Raw genomic sequence first — 16097 nt, 5'->3', positions numbered from 1 at the left:
TGTTTCCTTCAGGCTCTGCGCACCAAGGTGCCCTCTCCCTGGGGACCTCAGGGTGAGCTTGCTTTTGGCAGGCCTTCCTCAATCCTCAGCCAAAGGAACCTATGCAAGGTACTGGCTCAGCAGTTCCCCAGGCCGCAGTATCAGTGAGATAAAAGTGAGTGTGTTTTGTGGGGAGGGAACTCCAGGGGAAGTGAGGGGAGAAGGTTCCTCAGGGACAGAGTCGGGGAAAGAGTATAAATAGCAGGCTGGGGGAGGTGGCTCACGCCTGTAATCCCAGCACTTTGGGAGGCCGAGGCGGGCGGATCATGAGGTCAGGAGTTTGAAACCAGCCTGGCCAATATGGTGAAACCTTGTCTCTACTAAAAATACAAAAATTTAGCTGGGTGTGGTGGCGGACACCTGTAGTCCCAGCTACTGGGGAGGCTGAGGCAGGAGAATCGCTTGAACCTGGGAGGTGGAGGTTGCAGTGAGCCAAGATTGCACCATTGCACTCCAGCCTGGGCGACAGAGAGAGACAGCAACACAAATTGAACAAGCAAAAAAAAAAAAAAAAGAATAAATAGCTTTGAATGTGACCTTGGCTAGTTCAAACAGTTTGCTTTGTTCTGTGATGTTTAGAAGTGGTGAACCTGGGGATCATCCACTGGGAGAGAGAAGAATTTGTGGGAGGGGGCTGGGGTTGGAGGGGGTTCTGGGAACAGGGTCTGGAGGACAGATGGCCTCAGAGAGGAATGGGAGGAGGGTGGGGTGCAGATAGAAGAGCCTGAAGTCAGGGCTGGGCGGGGCTGTGGAAGGATGGTCTGCAGCCTGGGAATGAGGCGGGAATATAAGGGAACTGCCAATGCCAGGCAGAGGAAGAGGCCAAGGTGCTGGGGGACACCACTGAGATTCAGCCTACAGTGGGTAGTATTGAGAGGGCCAGGAGCTGCCCCAGCTGGGGGCTGGACTGGGAGGGTGCCAGGAAGTGCCCAGGTGGAGGCTGACAGAGAGACAGAGAAGGAGGCCAGACCCATTAGTTGAAAACAGGGTCTCTCACCTCGGCACCATTGACTTTTTTTTTTTTTTTTAAATGGAGACGAAGTCTTGCTGTGATGCACAGGCTGGAGTGCAGTGGCACGATCTCAGCTCACTGCAACTTCCCCCTCCCGGGTTCAAGCGATTCTCAACCTCCCAAGTAGCTGGGACTACAGGCGCCTGCAGCCATGCCCGGCTAATTTTTTGTTATTTTAGTAGAGATGGAGTTTCACCATGTTGCCCAAGCTGGTCTTGAACTCCTGAGCTCAGGCAATCCGCCCACCTCGACCTCCCAAAGTGTTAGGATTACAGGCATTAGCCACCGTGCTCGGTCACTACTGACATTTTATCTGGCCAATTCTGCGTTGTTGGGGGCTGTCCTGTGCATTATAGGATGTTTAGCAGCATCACTGGTTTCTACCTACTAGATGCTGGGAACTCAAGTTGTGACAATCAAAAATGTCTCCAGACATTGCCAAGTCAACCCAGTTGAGAACATGCAAGTCATTCTCTGAGCACGTAATTGCCTTGTTTTTCAGTGAAGGCCTTGGATGGGGTGAAAGGCGTGCTGACCCTGCTGATAAAGAGACAAACTGCCGGCAAATGGGAGCCTGTGGGATGGGCAGAGGGGTGTGGCTACAGGCACAGGCATTCCCTGAGCCCTGTTCCGTTGGAGAGCCCCTCTGTGGTGTGGCCTTAGGCAGCTGCAGAGAGGCCATTGATTCCTTTAGGTGCACTCCCCACTCATCTCCACCACACCTTCCTTTACCAAAGACCGCAGCTCCTTTAGACGCCCTTTTCCATAGCTACAGGCTCCCACTAGTTCCTAAACAGTCTGAAACAGCTCCCTCCAGGCTTGTGGTAGTAGTGGCTTCCAGCTGTTGCTAGCCTGGGGTGCTTCTCCATTCCCTTCACCCTGCTCATACCTCTGTATACAAACTCCTTCATTAAACTGTCCTCAATCACCCCTTTTGAGTGTGCCATCTGTTTCCTGCTAGAAGGCTGACTGATAGACTGGAATTTTGGATCCAGGCAGCCCTCTTGGCACGAGGCAGGCTTGGCGGCTCCCCAGCCCACCGCTTTGCTATATGTTATTGCTGCTCCTTGGAAATGCATTAGCAGCTTAGAAATGGCCTTGAGGTCTAGGGGTGTAATTAATCAAACCGCTAATTCTCCATCTGAGAAATGCAGTGGCAGAAAAGGCCCCAGTTGCACAGTCCTGGCTCATAATGAAAACCATCCAAATACATAACCAATGACTCACTGTTATTGATCTTGACTTGACTGGGGTATGGGCAGCAGCTGCAGGCCCTGGTGCCAGATCTGGCTGTACCATGAGTATCCTGGGAACAAGTCACTCGATTGCTTTGAGGCTCCATTTTCTGTTTCGCTTAGGATGTGGGCTGGGAATTTCTGGGGCCTGAGAGGTGAGGGAGGTGACAGGAGTGAATGAAGTATATCCAGGTCTCTGCAGAGGCCTAAGGTCTAATCTATAGAGACATATGGGAGACAGTCATAATACATATGGATGACGATGATAATAGCTAATGTTTATCTAGCATTTATGGAAGTTGTCTTTAGCTACATCACCTGATTTTAATGTCTACAACAAATTGCCGCTGTTCATATTTCCCCCGAATGTTACAGATGGTGAAAAAAAGTCCTGGAGAGATTAAATTTCTCAACGTTATATAGCTAGTAAGTGGAGGAAGAGGGATTCAAACCTAGTGTTGTCTGACTCTAGAATCCATCCTCTTCACCACCAGATATACTGCCTCTAGATGGGGAGCCCTACATATACTTTTCGATTGTATGAATTTCCATTATGTGCCAGCCAGTGTGTGAAGCCCTGGGGATGTAAGAGCTAATGAGATTGGGTCCCCATCTTCGTGGAGCTTATAGTCTAGTGCAGGGGTGGTCAAACTCTGTGAAGGACCAGATAGTAAGTATCTGGGGCTTTGCGAACCATATGATCTCTGTTACAACTACTCAATTGTGCCGTCAAAGCACAAATATAGCCATAGACAATATGTAAAGAAGCATGGATGTCTTCCAACAAAAAGTTTTATTCAAACCGAAGTCTGAATTTCATGTAATTTTTACACGTCACACGATTTTATTTTTTACCATTAAAAATGTAAAAACCAGCTGGGTGCAGCGGCTCACTCCTGTAATCCTGGCACTTTGCAAGGCTGAGGTGGGAGGATCACTTTGAGCTCAGGAGTTCGAGACCAGCCTGGGCGACATGGCAAAATCCCATTTTTCACAAAAAATTCAAAAATGAACCAGGTGTGGTGGCAGGCACCTGTGGTCCCAGCCACTCCGGAAGCCGAGGCCTGAGGCTTGCTTGAGCCAGGAAGCACAGGTTGCAGTGAGCCGAGATGGCACCACTGCACTCCAGCCTGGGTGACAGAGCGGGACCCTGTCTCAAAAATCAAAACCAAAACCCAAAACCCCAAAACCTTCAAAAAAACCAAAAACAGTAAAAGCCATTCTTGTTGGTCATTCAAAACATGTTGGTGGACAGTATTTGGCCTGCAATCTATATGTTTGCCTACTCCTGGTCTAGTGGGACAGGCATAAAACACAGGACCTATTAGAAAGCAGAACAGTATTTACTTACCAGTGGGCGAGAGGGGAAGTGACCAGTAAGGGCACAGAGGACTACTGGGATATTGGCCATGCTTTATTTCTTGATCTGGGTGGTGGTTATATGGTTACACCTTGTGATATATTGTCAAGTTGTACACTTACGATTTGTGCACTTTTCTGTATGTTATTCTTGAATTTAAAATCTCGTTAAAAACGACAGTGTAGTAAGTCATGATGCGGAAAGGTCGGATGCTGTGGAATGAGAAGCTTTAACTCCTTGGAACTTGGGAGGGGACGGGTCAGAGAAAAGGCTTCTCCAAGGAAGTAATGGTTGACAAGAAGGCCCATGGGGAAAAGGAAGAGGGATTAGGTTTATTGGGTCAGCTGTGACTACGGATCCTGTTCTGATTTTAAAAAATATTTTGGTCATAGACTTGTTGCATTAATTTTGACCTTTTAAAACGTTGCGGTATTATATTTATCTTGATTACTGAGTGTTTTGGAGCCCCCTTAAATTCTGAACCCGAGGGGAGTACCTCAACCCTGGTCCCGACACGGCTGCACGGGGGTCGGAGGCTCTGTACTTAGTACCATAGGTACTAGTACACTGCCACGCCCCCCTTTTCTTCACCTATGTAATGGGAAAGGAGGTGAGGTGGGACGAGCTTTCCAGGGTTTAATATTCTCCCTGGCCCGACAAAGACAGGGATTTGAGGGATTACCTCGGCACAACACCCGGGGTCCAAGAACGAAGCTGCTGGGTTCCGCACGGGAGCTCCCTTGTTCCGGACTTCCGCACTCGGGTTATTTCCCAAAGGCGGGAAGGCCGGCTTGGAGCCGGACTAATGATCGGCTGGAACGAAGTCACGCGGGAGGATTCGCTATCAAATGGCACGGGCGTATGCGTCATCAGCGAGCGACGAGAGCCTCCCGAGAGGGGCGCGGCTAAGTAAAATAGGCTCCTTTCTAATTGGTTATTTCCTTGGGAAAAGACTGAAACAGCAATGGAGATTCGCTGTCTTCTAGGCTTCCGGGATTTGGGGGGAAGGTTAGGCTTGGGGAGAAATATATTAAATCGCGTATACCCCGGATGCTCTGAGGGGCGGGGCTTCCACGGTGGGGCGTAGTTAAGGGCGGGTCTCTCTTTTGGGGGCGGGATTCTCTTGAGAGTAGGGGTGGAGCCGCAACGCTCTGCTTTCCCGGAGCGCGCGGGGCGGGGTTAGGGGCAGGGCCTCGCTTGTGGGCGGGCCCGGGCAGGGGCGGGCTTGCACTGCGGGGCAGTAGCCAGGACCGGATCCGCTTGCAGGTTGCTGTTCCCAGCCATGGCTTCGCGCTGCTGGCGCTGGTGGGGCTGGTCGGCGTGGCCTCGGACCCGGCCGCCTCCCGCCGGGAGCACCCCGAGTAGGAGCAGGGCGCCTTTGGGGCTGGATGGGAGGGCGGGGAGGCCTGCGAGCGCTGAGTAGGGGTCGGAGCCGAGCTGGGGCAGGGCTGGAGAGGGATGAGACTGAAGGAGTGTCTTCTTGCTAGCGAGATCGCGGTAGTGTACGGGGGTGGGCGGAGATCTGTGCGTGAGATGTGAGGCTCCTAGGGTGAGAGACAGAGGTCAACAAAGGTGAAAAGGAGAGACTTTGAGATCCACAGGTGTGAGACGGGGTGAATGGGGAGTGATACGGAGGTCTGTGGGGCGAGAGGCGAAGTCTGAGTCGAAACAGGGATCTGTAGGAATAAGACGGGTCTATATGGGCAATATAGCGTTTTGTGGAGAGAGAGAGGGGTTAGAGGAGGGACACTGTGGGGAGACCCACGGGGGCGAGATTGGGATGATGTGGAGGCCGTTGGAAGGATGTGGGATTCCAGCGGATTGGACAGGGAATGAAGTGTTATTGGGCAGGCCATTGGCAGTGGTGTAGTAGGTTCATGGGTGAGATGTGAGGCTCTGGATGAACACACAGCCTTTGGGGGTTCAGATGAAGTAAGAGACCCTCAAATGCCACAGCCTTGAGGAACAAGAGAAGGAGGATGCAGGTGAGGGTGAAGCTTGGGAAGTTCCAGCTTCCGTTGGATATTCAGGTTGGTTTGGGACTGAGGAGAGAAGTTAATTTTGACCTTTTCCCTCTCCTCTGCCTGGCCCCAGGCTTCCGCCACCATTTATCCACACAGGAGAAGACCCCTCAGATCTGTGTGGTGGGCAGTGGCCCTGCTGGCTTCTACACAGCCCAACACCTGCTAAAGGTAAACCACTTACTCATAGTCCATCATTCACCTGCTGCTCCAGTCCTAAGGGCAAGGCTCACCCTCTTTGGGTTTTAAGAGCACTCCTGGATACCTGATGGGGAAGGGGCTCCCAGCCATCTGGCCTGGATACTTCCCACGTGCTTCCTCACCTACACCTGAGGCTCCCCTCCCCTCATGTCCTCAGTGTGAGAGAGGTATAAAACACACATTGGTGGTGAGTGGTCAGTGGCAGGTAGTCAGCTTTGCCTCCCTGGCCAAGCACTCCAGGGGGTTTATGTAGACCTGCAAAATGACTTTGCTCTCCTTTATCTTCCCTCCTTTCTCCTCTGTCTTCACTCTGTCCCAAACATCCTGCATCTCGAGGCTACCCACCTCCTCTGCTTTCTGTAACTTTACCTGCCTTGCGATGCCCTCCTCACCCATAGCTCCAGTCCTCCATGCCATTCTGTTATTTCAGCCTGCCCTCTGCCCCTCTCCCTTTCCCTGTGAAGGCCAGGATCTCAAGGCTTTCAGCGTCCGCCTTGGCAGGAAGGGCCCCAAGCTAAGTCTACAGGTTATACTTGAGACTGCACATCAGACTTTGGGACAGAGTAGAGAAGGGATACCCAGGTTAACTCAGACATGAGACAATTGCCTAGCTTTGGAGAGGCTTGGAGTGTCCGTGGAGATAGGAGAAAGGATAAATATCTTAATTATACACAAACACACACACGAAATGTAGGGTGACCAACTGGCCTGGATTGCCTAGGACAAGGGACTTCAGCGCTAGCTGAAGGTTCTTGGGAAACCGGGATGAGCTGATCACTCTGCTGAAAAGTGACCCATGCATGCTTCCCAGGCAACACAGCTGAAAGAGCTAATTACAATAGTGTGGGCAGCGTGAGCCGAGGCAGGTGGGGTCAATCAGAAACTGTTTCCTGGGCCGGAAGCCCAGGTGGCTCATGCCTGTAATCCCAGCACTTTGGGAGGCCGAGGCAGGTGGATCACGTGAGGTCAGGAGTTTGAGACAAGCCTGGCCAACATGGTGAAACCCCCATCTCTACTAAAAATACAAAATTTGGCCACGTGTGGTGGCACATGTGTGTAGTCCCAGGTACTTAGGAGGCTGAGTCTGGAGGATCGCTTGAACCCAGGAGGTGGAGGTGGCATTGAGCCACCTCCAGCCTGGGCGACAGAGAAAGACCCTGTCTCAAAAAAAAAAAAAAAAAAAAAAAGAGAGAGTGCATTTGAGCTGCAAAGCAGACCAAGGGCTTTGGCGAGGGCCTCCCACATGTGGGGAGTCATCCTGGAATGCAAGGCCATGGGCATGCTGCCATGTGGGAGGGAGGACAGCCTGGGCTCTGGGATGGAAATCAGGGAGCACACAGGGGCTGGAGAGGCGCTGAAGGGCTTCGTATAAGGGACATTTTGTTAGCTGAGCCTGAAATTTTGGAAGCGGGGAGAGTAAGCCTTCCAGGCAGTGCTCTTTTTTTTTTTTTTTTTGAGATGGAGTCTGGCTCTGTCACCCAGGCTGGAGTTCAGTGGCATAATCTCAGCTCACTTCAACCTCCACCTCCCAGGTTCAAGCGATTCTCCTGCCTCAGCCTCCTGAGTAACGGGGTTACAGGTGCACACCACCACATCCAGCTAATTTTTGTATTTTTAGTTGAGACAGGGTTTCACCATGTTGATCAGGCTGGTTTTGAACTCCTGACCTTGGCCTCCCAAAGTGCTGAGATTACAGGCATGAGTCCCCGCGCCCGGCCAGGCAGCGTTCTTGGCACGACTGTACTCAGCTGGCAGACACGTGCATGCTTTCCTTGTGGAATGGGATGGGGAGGGGCTCAGGCCAGTTACAACCCTTGTTCTGATCCTTGGGCTGATCTTTGCCCACAGGGAGCTCCAAGCTACTGGCTGTGCTCCTAAGACAGGACCACGTGCAGCACGTTTGGGACAGTGGCACTTAGCTTGAGTCAGGCACTGAGCACAGCATCTCGTAGCATCCTCATGACAACCTGCCAAGCAGGTGTCATGCCTCTTGCTTCACAGGTAAGGATGCCAGGGCTGAGTGAGGTTGTCCAAGCTTCCACTGCGGAGCAGGGACGGCACTGGGGTCTCAGCGAAGGCAGCTCCATGCGAGGCCATCCATGTTCGTCCATTCAGTAACCATTTACTGGACGTAACATGTTCTGGGCACAGGCTTCACTGGGAACATGGGGGTGAGCAGGACAGACGTCCCTGTGCTCGAGGACCTGACATTCGAATGTCGGGGGGACCGGTGGATAATTTACAGGGTATTTTAGGGCTCTGACGGCTGTAAGCACAGAGACTGGGGTGCAGGGAGGGGGTCCATGCCCAGTCTGGAGGAAGAGATGTCCCCATTGCAGTCTGAAGGGCAGTAGATGTCAGGTTGGGGGACAATGGCAGGAGTGTCCCAGGCACAGAAAACCGTGTGAACAAAGAGGAAGAGAATGGCCCTCTGGGGAAAGGGCAAGTTCTGGAAGGTGTGTGTGTGCAGTAAGGAATGAGGAGGTGAGAGCCGAGGCTGAGAGGTAGGTAGGACCCAGATCCTGGGGGGCTTGGAAGCCACTGACCAGGCTCTGGAGGCAGGTTTCGCTGGGAGGTGTCCACAGCTGCCTCCTCTTCCCCCATCAGAGTCTCCTGGGACATCTTATCAAAATACACATTTCTGGGCCTAGCTCGGACCTAATCAAACTCTGTGGCTGGGCCCAAGAGTCAGCAATGTTGAACACCCTGAAGGATTCCTGTGCCCACTGCTGTAGGTGGTTGGCTTCACTGGAGAGTTTTCAGGGTGCTGATTTCCTTCAGGATGCCCCTCTGCCAGCAGGGTAGGTCCAGGCAGGGCTGGTGGCCAGAGAGCAGTGGGGAGCTGCTGGAGTGGTAATGAGGAAGAGGACTGGGAGGATAGGGGATTGATGGGATCAGGCGGGGGGTCAGGGAGGAGCCCCACGTTCCAGCTTGGGCCCTGAGTGGATGGGGTCGAGGGAACAGGAGCAGAAGGGGAGCAGTTTGGGGCAAGGGGACTTGGCTTAAATCTGGATGGATTTGAGATGTCTGGGGTGGGACATCCAGGGGTCTCAGGTTTGGAGCTTGGGAAGATGTCTCGGCAGGAGAGAGAGAGAGTAGAAAGTCATCAGCAAGTTAAAGGGAATTTGGGGTTGCAGGAGGGAGTGGGTTAAATCCCCAGGGAGGAGGAAGGGGGGCCACATCGGAAGAACCTCAGAGAATGTCCTTGTTAGCGGGGAGCAGCTAGAGGGACGGGAGGGAGGGAGGGAGGGAGGAAGGAAGGAAACCTGGAAGATGAGGTCAGCCACGAGAGATAAGGGTAAGAATATCTGGCAGACTTAGTGTTCCGGAGGTGGCCCTGGAGAGGACAACGTGACCCAGAGTGAAGGATCCGTCACAGGAAAGAATGGAAGATAAGGATAGAGAGGTCGGTTGGGTGAGGTGTTGACCTCCAGGCCGAGCAGTTTGAACTTTATGCTGTGGCACTGGGCCCCAGCGAAGATTTTTGAGCAAGGCAGTGACATACAACAACAGAATAGTAATGATAGCTCCCTTCTTGATTGAACACTCAGAGTAGGTTGCACCCCGGGCTGCCTGATTACTCATTTAACCTTGAGCAGGACGCCGCAGGGCTCTTGTTTTGGACAGAGAAGAAACTTTGCCCAGGCCATAAGCCAGCTAGTGCTGGAGCTGGGATTGGCACCCAAGGCTACCTGTTTGACTCCAAGCTGGGAGCGCTTTGTGGGTACAACATCGTGGGCCTTGAGGGAGGTGGTTTGGGGAGCCCCCTGTGGCTGGCCTGGGATGGAGAGAGGCAGGAGGTGGGGGAGGGTGGACTTGGGTGCAGGCAGGGGAGTGGAGGGGAAGAGGGGATTTGAGCAAAGGTGAGGAGGTGGGTGGGAGCCTTAGTTGTGGGTAGGGAGACTGATGGGCAGGGGCTTATTTGCCTTGAGTCCCAGTGAAGCTGGAGGTGTCATAGTGAAGACCTATGATAGGATGGGGGGCTGGGCGTGTCAGCCGTAGCACCCCTAACTGCTTTACTGCTAACCGGCCTGTGGCCCGGAGTCCCACCACCCTGACCTCCTGATGCTTCCCAGCAGCTGTGAGAGGGAGCTGTCATCTGTCCTAGTGTGCAGAGGGGGAGACTGAGACCTGGGGAGGCCCTGAGACTTGCTGGGATCATGTGACTGGTTGGTGGCAGAGCCAGACCAGACTTGCCTGCTGGACCCCCGACCCTGTGCCTTCCACATGGCCTCTCGAGGTGCCCCGGGAAGGCGGTCAGCACAGAACCACTGCCTGAGACTGTCTCTCTAAGACTGGGAGCAGGCCCATTTCCACCTCTCTCCCCCATGAATCCCCAGCTCTGCCCCCTCCCTGTCCTGCTGCTCCCCTTTTCCCAGAGCGTGGTCCTGGGCACTAGAGCTAAGGCACCTGTGAATTTGGAGGGTGGCCCTTAGGTCCTCAGACTGGCTGGGACCTGAGGGTCCCAAGTGTCGAAGGGTTGGAGGCCAGGGCTGCGGGTTGCGCTTGACCTGAGAAGATCAAGAAGCCGCCCTGATACAATGCCACCTGGGGAAAGCCACAGCCTCCTCAGCTGGCCACATTTCTCCCCATCTCCAAGGGCTGGCCGTCTCCTTTTTTCTTTTCTTTTCTTTTTTTTTTTGAGACAGAGTCTTGCTCTGTCACCCAGGCTGGAGTACAGTTGCGTGATCTTGGCTCACTGCAAACTCTGCCTCCCGGGTTCAAGCGATTCTCCTGCCTCAGCCTCCTGAGTAGCAGGTGCCTACTACCATGCCCAGCTAATCTTTGTGTTTTTAGTAGAGACGGGGTTTCACCATGTTGGTCAGGCTGGTCTCAAACTCCTGACCTCAGGTGATCCACCCGCCTCAGCCTCCCACAGTGCTGGGCTGACAGGCGCGAGCCGCCGCGAGGAGTGAGTGCTCTTTTTCCTTGCAGAGGGTGGAAACCTTGTGTTCTCAGCCCAGAGTCCTGAACTCTCCTGCTCTGTCTGGGGAAGGGGAGGACCTGGGGGGTCCCAGCCTCTCTCTCAGCCCCACCAGCTGCCACCCTGTTCCCAGCAGCACCCCCAGGCCCACGTGGACATCTACGAGAAGCAGCCCGTGCCCTTTGGCCTGGTGCGCTTTGGCGTGGCGCCTGATCACCCCGAGGTGAAGGTGGGTCTCTGTGGGCCTGGAGGCTGGGGTTTGGAGGCTTTGGTCAAGATGAGGAGGGCAGGGAGGCTCCCTGGCTGGATGACAGGACTTCATGTTGTCTGTGCCGATGCCACCCAGCTTTCATCCTGGGGACACAGAGTGGTGAGGGTGGTGCAGACGTGGACCCTGGAGCTACCTCACCCTCTAACCCCTCCCATTCCCGGGGGACCTGGCAGAATGTCATCAACACATTTACCCAGACGGCCCACTCTGGCCGCTGTGCCTTCTGGGGCAACGTGGAGGTGGGCAGGGACGTGACGGTGCCGGAGCTGCGGGAGGCCTACCATGCTGTGGTGCTGGTGAGTGCAGCTAGGCCCTAGGTCGGGGAGGCAGGGGCTGCAGAAGGGGACTGGTGGCTGGGGGTGGAAGGCAGCAGGGGTGAGGCCAGGATGCAAGCTGCTGAGGAGAAGCTGGAAGGAGGCCACTGGGAGCCTGGGGGGCTGCCCGGCCCATCAGTGCTGGTGTTGAGGGCTGTGGGTCTCGGGCCTGCCATCTTTCATCAGAGCTACGGGGCAGAGGACCATCGGGCCCTGGAAATTCCTGGTGAGGAGCTGCCAGGTGTGTGCTCCGCCCGGGCCTTCGTGGGCTGGTACAACGGGCTTCCTGAGAACCGGGAGGTGAGTTTGGGGAGCATGCCTGCTGCCTCTTCCTCCCCGCCCCTCAGCCTTTTAATGCCAGCCCTGGGGAAAGAGGGAGGGAGCTGCCATTCAATGGCGAGATGTGACCTCATGCTGACTGAGGTGGGAGGCCAGCTGTGGAGGACCTTGGGGGAGAGCTGGGTCCAGGTGGGGGAGGAGGGACCAGAGTTGTGGACTTTACCAGTGTGGGGAAGCCCCAGGGCACAGTGGGGACCAGGCGTGAGGCACCTGCAGACTGAGATGAGCTGAGTGGAGCAAGGCCGGGGGACCCTATCGAGACCTTTCCCCTCCAGCTGGAGCCAGACTTGAGCTGTGACACAGCCGTGATTCTGGGGCAGGGGAACGTGGCTCTGGATGTGGCCCGCATCCTACTGACCCCACCTGAGCACCTGGAGGTGAGTGTTAGGTCGGGGCTGGGGGGGCGTGGAGGTGGAGTCACCCTGAGGAGAGAGTGCCCTTGTCTGCAGGGTTCAGGCCTCACCTCTCCAAGCTGGACTCAGTGCCTCTGTTTCCCTGTGGTGCCCAGGCAGAGGCCCTCTGAAGGGCAGTGCCATGAGCTTCCTCTTCGACCATTTTCCCTTCACTTTCTGCACTCCAGCTCAGTGGCGTTTTTCTCTTATTCTTCAGTATGCCACAGGACCCTTGCTCACACCATCCCCTGCTTGGATCATCCCCACTCACCTCCCACCAGTTAACAGCTAAAGTTCACCTTTGAGATCTTGGCTCAGTTGTCCTTTCCACCAGAACGTCCCTGAATTGGTCCACTCCCCCATCATGCCTCCTCCCATGGCCCCGTCTGCTTCTGTTTCACAGCCTGTTATCGCCACGGCAATTTTACACACATTGATGAGTATTTGATGAGTATTTATCTCCCCAGCAGATCCGAAGCTCTGTGAGGGTCTGCTCCTTGTCTCTTTTGCTCACCATTGACCACCCCTGCTCCTCCAAGCTCTTCGCATGTCGGGGAGCACATGGTAGAGGCCCAGTGAATACTTGTTGAATGACCGTGTGGGTCTGGTGTGCTATTAGTTGGAGCCATTTGCAGAGTTGGCAGCAATGCTCCATCTGGCCACCAGGGGGGAGCAGTGGTGCAATTTTGGGCCGCCAGCCTTATGGCCCACGGTGGGGACATGACCAAATGGAGAGTGCCCTTTCCTGGGTCAGAGTCTGATGACTCCAAGGCCCTCCTTTTGTGCCAGAGAACGGACATCACGAAGGCAGCCCTGGGTGTACTGAGGCAGAGTCGAGTGAAGACAGTGTGGCTAGTGGGCCGGCGTGGACCCCTGCAAGTGGCCTTCACCATTAAGGTGCTGGGGCCAGAGTGGGAGGAGCCAGGGTTCCAAGTGGAGGGGGCCTCTCCTTAAGGAGCAGGGGTGGGGCAGAGCCCCTGGGAGTAGCTGCTGCCTGGGATGGAAGAAGGGGAGCAGCCAGGGCCCCGGGGGCCCTGTGCCTTCAGGGAAGAGGGGAGGTCTCTCCTGCCTGGGCTGGACCCTGGGGTGGAGTGAGGTGGACTGTGTCCCGGGCCTGACCTCCTCCCCCTTCCCTGTCCCCATCTTCAAGGAGCTTCGGGAGATGATTCAGTTACCGGGAGCGCGGCCCATTTTGGATCCTGCGGATTTCTTGGGCCTCCAGGACAAGATCAAGGGTGAGGGACCCTGGCCTGGCCCCCCAAATACTAGGGGGAGGGTGGCCTAGGTCAGACAGGGACTGGGGAAGGGTGTGCAGGGAGAGGGCTGCGGCCCAGGGACAGCCTGGAGACATTCTACGTTGCCAACAGAGGTCCCCCGCCCAAGGAAGCGGCTGACGGAACTGCTGCTTCGAACGGCCACGGAGAAGCCAGGGCCGGAGGAGGCTGCCCGCCGGGCATCAGCCTCCCGTGCCTGGGGCCTCCGCTTTTTCCGAAGCCCCCAGCAGGTGCTGCCCTCACCAGATGGGCGGCGGGCGGCAGGTGTCCGCCTGGCAGTCACTAGACTGGAGGTGAGTTTCACGTTTCCCAAAGACACCCCCTTCCCAGGCCTCTGCCACCCCAGCCTGGTGTTGCCCACACTCTCCCCAACAGGGTGTCGGTGAGGCCACCCGTGCAGTGCCCACGGGAGACATGGAAGACCTCCCTTGTGGGCTGGTGCTCAGCAGCGTTGGGTATAAGAGCCGTCCTGTGGACCCAAGCGTGCCCTTTGACTCCAAGCTTGGGGTCATCCCCAATGTGGAGGGCCGGGTTATGGATGTGCCAGGTGAGAGGGTGTGAGGAGGCTGGGTGCTGAATTATGGTGAGAGGCCGAGAAGCTGGTATCTCCTGGGGCCACACGTTCATTCATCTAGCAACATGCACTGAGAAGCTTCTGTGGGGCAGGCCCTCTCCAGGACCCAGTACCACCCTGCTCTTGGCCCTGAGAGAAGTTCCAGTCTAGCTAGGACATATGGGCCATATGTCGGGTCATTAAGTCATTCAACAGACATTTACTGAGGTCTGTTCTGGGCTAGGCCCTGTGCTTAGTGCTGGGATTGGAGATTAATAAGGCAACCTGTGTCCTCAGGGAGCTTCCAGCTTTACTAAGGGCCCACATACCTATCTAGTGATTAATTCACTTGGTAAACATTTACCAAGGGCCTACTGAAACTGCAGGGGAGCAAGCCTCAGCTCCTAAGCTTAGGGATCCCCTCATCTATAGAGACACAGAGGTATAAGGGGGTCAGCCTGGTAAAAACAGGGTGAGAAGAATCCAGGGCAGTGGACCAGTGGCCACAGCGGGCTCAGCCGACAGTCTGCCGAGAGGCGTGGGGTGTCTGTGTGCGTGCACATGGTATAGATTGTGGGCACAGGATGGCCAGGGTGGTATCCAGCCACCTCCCTTCCTTCCCCTTTTGTTACCCCCTCTCAGGCCTCTACTGCAGCGGCTGGGTGAAGAGAGGACCTACAGGTGTCATAGCCACAACCATGACTGACAGCTTCCTCACTGGCCAGATGTTGCTGCAGGACCTGAAGGCTGGGCTGCTCCCCTCGGGCCCCAGGCCTGGCTACGCCGCCATCCAGGCCCTGCTCAGCAGCCGAGGTCTGGGCCCCGATGCTGAGGTCCTGGGAGGTGGGGTGGGGTGGTCCTTCTCTGGGGCCTCACTCTTTGGGAGGGGCTTGTTCTGAGAGGGGTGAAGGAGGAGGTGTTAAGAATCTCCCCTCTGCTTCAGGGGTCCGGCCAGTCTCTTTCTCAGACTGGGAGAAGCTAGATGCCGAGGAGGTGGCCCGGGGCCAGGGCACAGGGAAGCCCAGGGAGAAGCTGGTGGATCCTCAAGAGATGCTACGCCTGCTGGGGCACTGAGCCCAGCCCCAGCCCCTGCCCCTGGCAGGGAAGGGATGAATGCTGGGAGGGGAAGGGCTCCATCCGTCTGAGTGGGACTTTGCAACCTCTGCTGATCCCAGCCGGCTGTGGCTTGGAGGCTTGGCTGCTATTCCAGCGTCTCCTCCCTCCTAGGGAAGGTCGCCCTTGCGCCCAAGGGTTTAGCTTTCAGCAACCGAGGTAACCTTAGGGACAGGTGGAGGTGCGGGCCGACCTAACTCCTTACCCACCTCTCTACTGCTGGACTGTGGAGGGTCACCAGGTTGGGAACATGCTGGAAATAAAACAGCTGCAACCAAAAGCCATGGTTAATGGGGGACTTTTTTTGGAAGGGTTGGGGTCGGGGGTCACCTTCTGGCCATAGCTCCCCTACCGTCACCAGGTGGCGCTGCAGAGACGGCTCCCTGCTCCGGGGCCTTTCGGGGGCTTGATGGGGCTCGGCAGCCAGGCCTGGCATAGACACCTTTCCTTTCTCCGCTCGGCTCTGCTGTGGCTGCGGGTTGCCTGTCTTCTGTCCACACTAGGGCTGCCTGGGACCGGGACCCCCCCTCCCTGGTGAGACCTCAGTACAATCAAAACAGAAGAGAAGAAATGGGAGCAGGGGGACTGAGCAGCAGCTTGTCCCCTGTACCTCTGGGTGCCCCAGGCGAGTCTAGCCCGGGGCCCATTCTTTGGCTCCCAAAACCTTCCTGCCTCTGTTTCCAGTCAGACCCACGGGCCTTTAAAAATAGTGCCTCAATCTCCCTAGGGGTTTGCAGTGTCCGGAGAGTGGTCACTCCCTTTCATGGCAGCCCCCAAGATGCTGCCTCGCTTTATAAACTGAGGGGTCCTCAAAATTAGCCCAAGGTCACACACTTGTGAGCTGCGGGCTCAAACCCAGGTTCCAGGCAGGCTGGCGTTTCCTCCGAGGCGCACTTGCCCCGAGTGTCGGGTCTGGGGACGCGGTCCCGGAGAGGAGAGAGGGACCCGGGCCTGCGGCGGGAGGGGCATCGAGGGGCGGCTGGCCGGGCCGAGCCGGGGCGGAGGCGACGGGCCCCGGCGGGGCGGGCCCTCGCGGGCGGCGGTGAAAG

General features: G+C 55.9%; 1 protein-coding gene across 1 annotated transcript; it reads left to right on the top strand.

Moving 5' to 3' along the window:
* The first annotated feature begins 4897 nt into the window (after nucleotides 1–4897).
* On the top strand, nucleotides 4898–15328 carry FDXR (ferredoxin reductase). Its single transcript, XM_025361803.1, is given in 14 exon segments — nucleotides 4898–5007; nucleotides 5559–5588; nucleotides 5591–5676; nucleotides 5767–5838; nucleotides 10929–11021; nucleotides 11237–11359; nucleotides 11564–11677; nucleotides 11992–12093; nucleotides 12898–13005; nucleotides 13259–13343; nucleotides 13476–13675; nucleotides 13758–13929; nucleotides 14578–14748; nucleotides 14879–15328. Coding segments are annotated over 14 exon segments (1566 nt in total). The 5' UTR covers nucleotides 4898–4928; the 3' UTR covers nucleotides 15010–15328.
* The last annotated feature ends 769 nt before the right edge of the window (nucleotides 15329–16097 follow it).

Source organism: Theropithecus gelada, chromosome 16 (assembly GCF_003255815.1).
Source record: "Theropithecus gelada isolate Dixy chromosome 16, Tgel_1.0, whole genome shotgun sequence".
Taxonomy (NCBI): Eukaryota; Metazoa; Chordata; class Mammalia; order Primates; family Cercopithecidae; genus Theropithecus; species Theropithecus gelada.
Note: the sequence above shows the minus strand (reverse complement) of the source record. Positions and strands in the feature narration are given on the sequence as shown.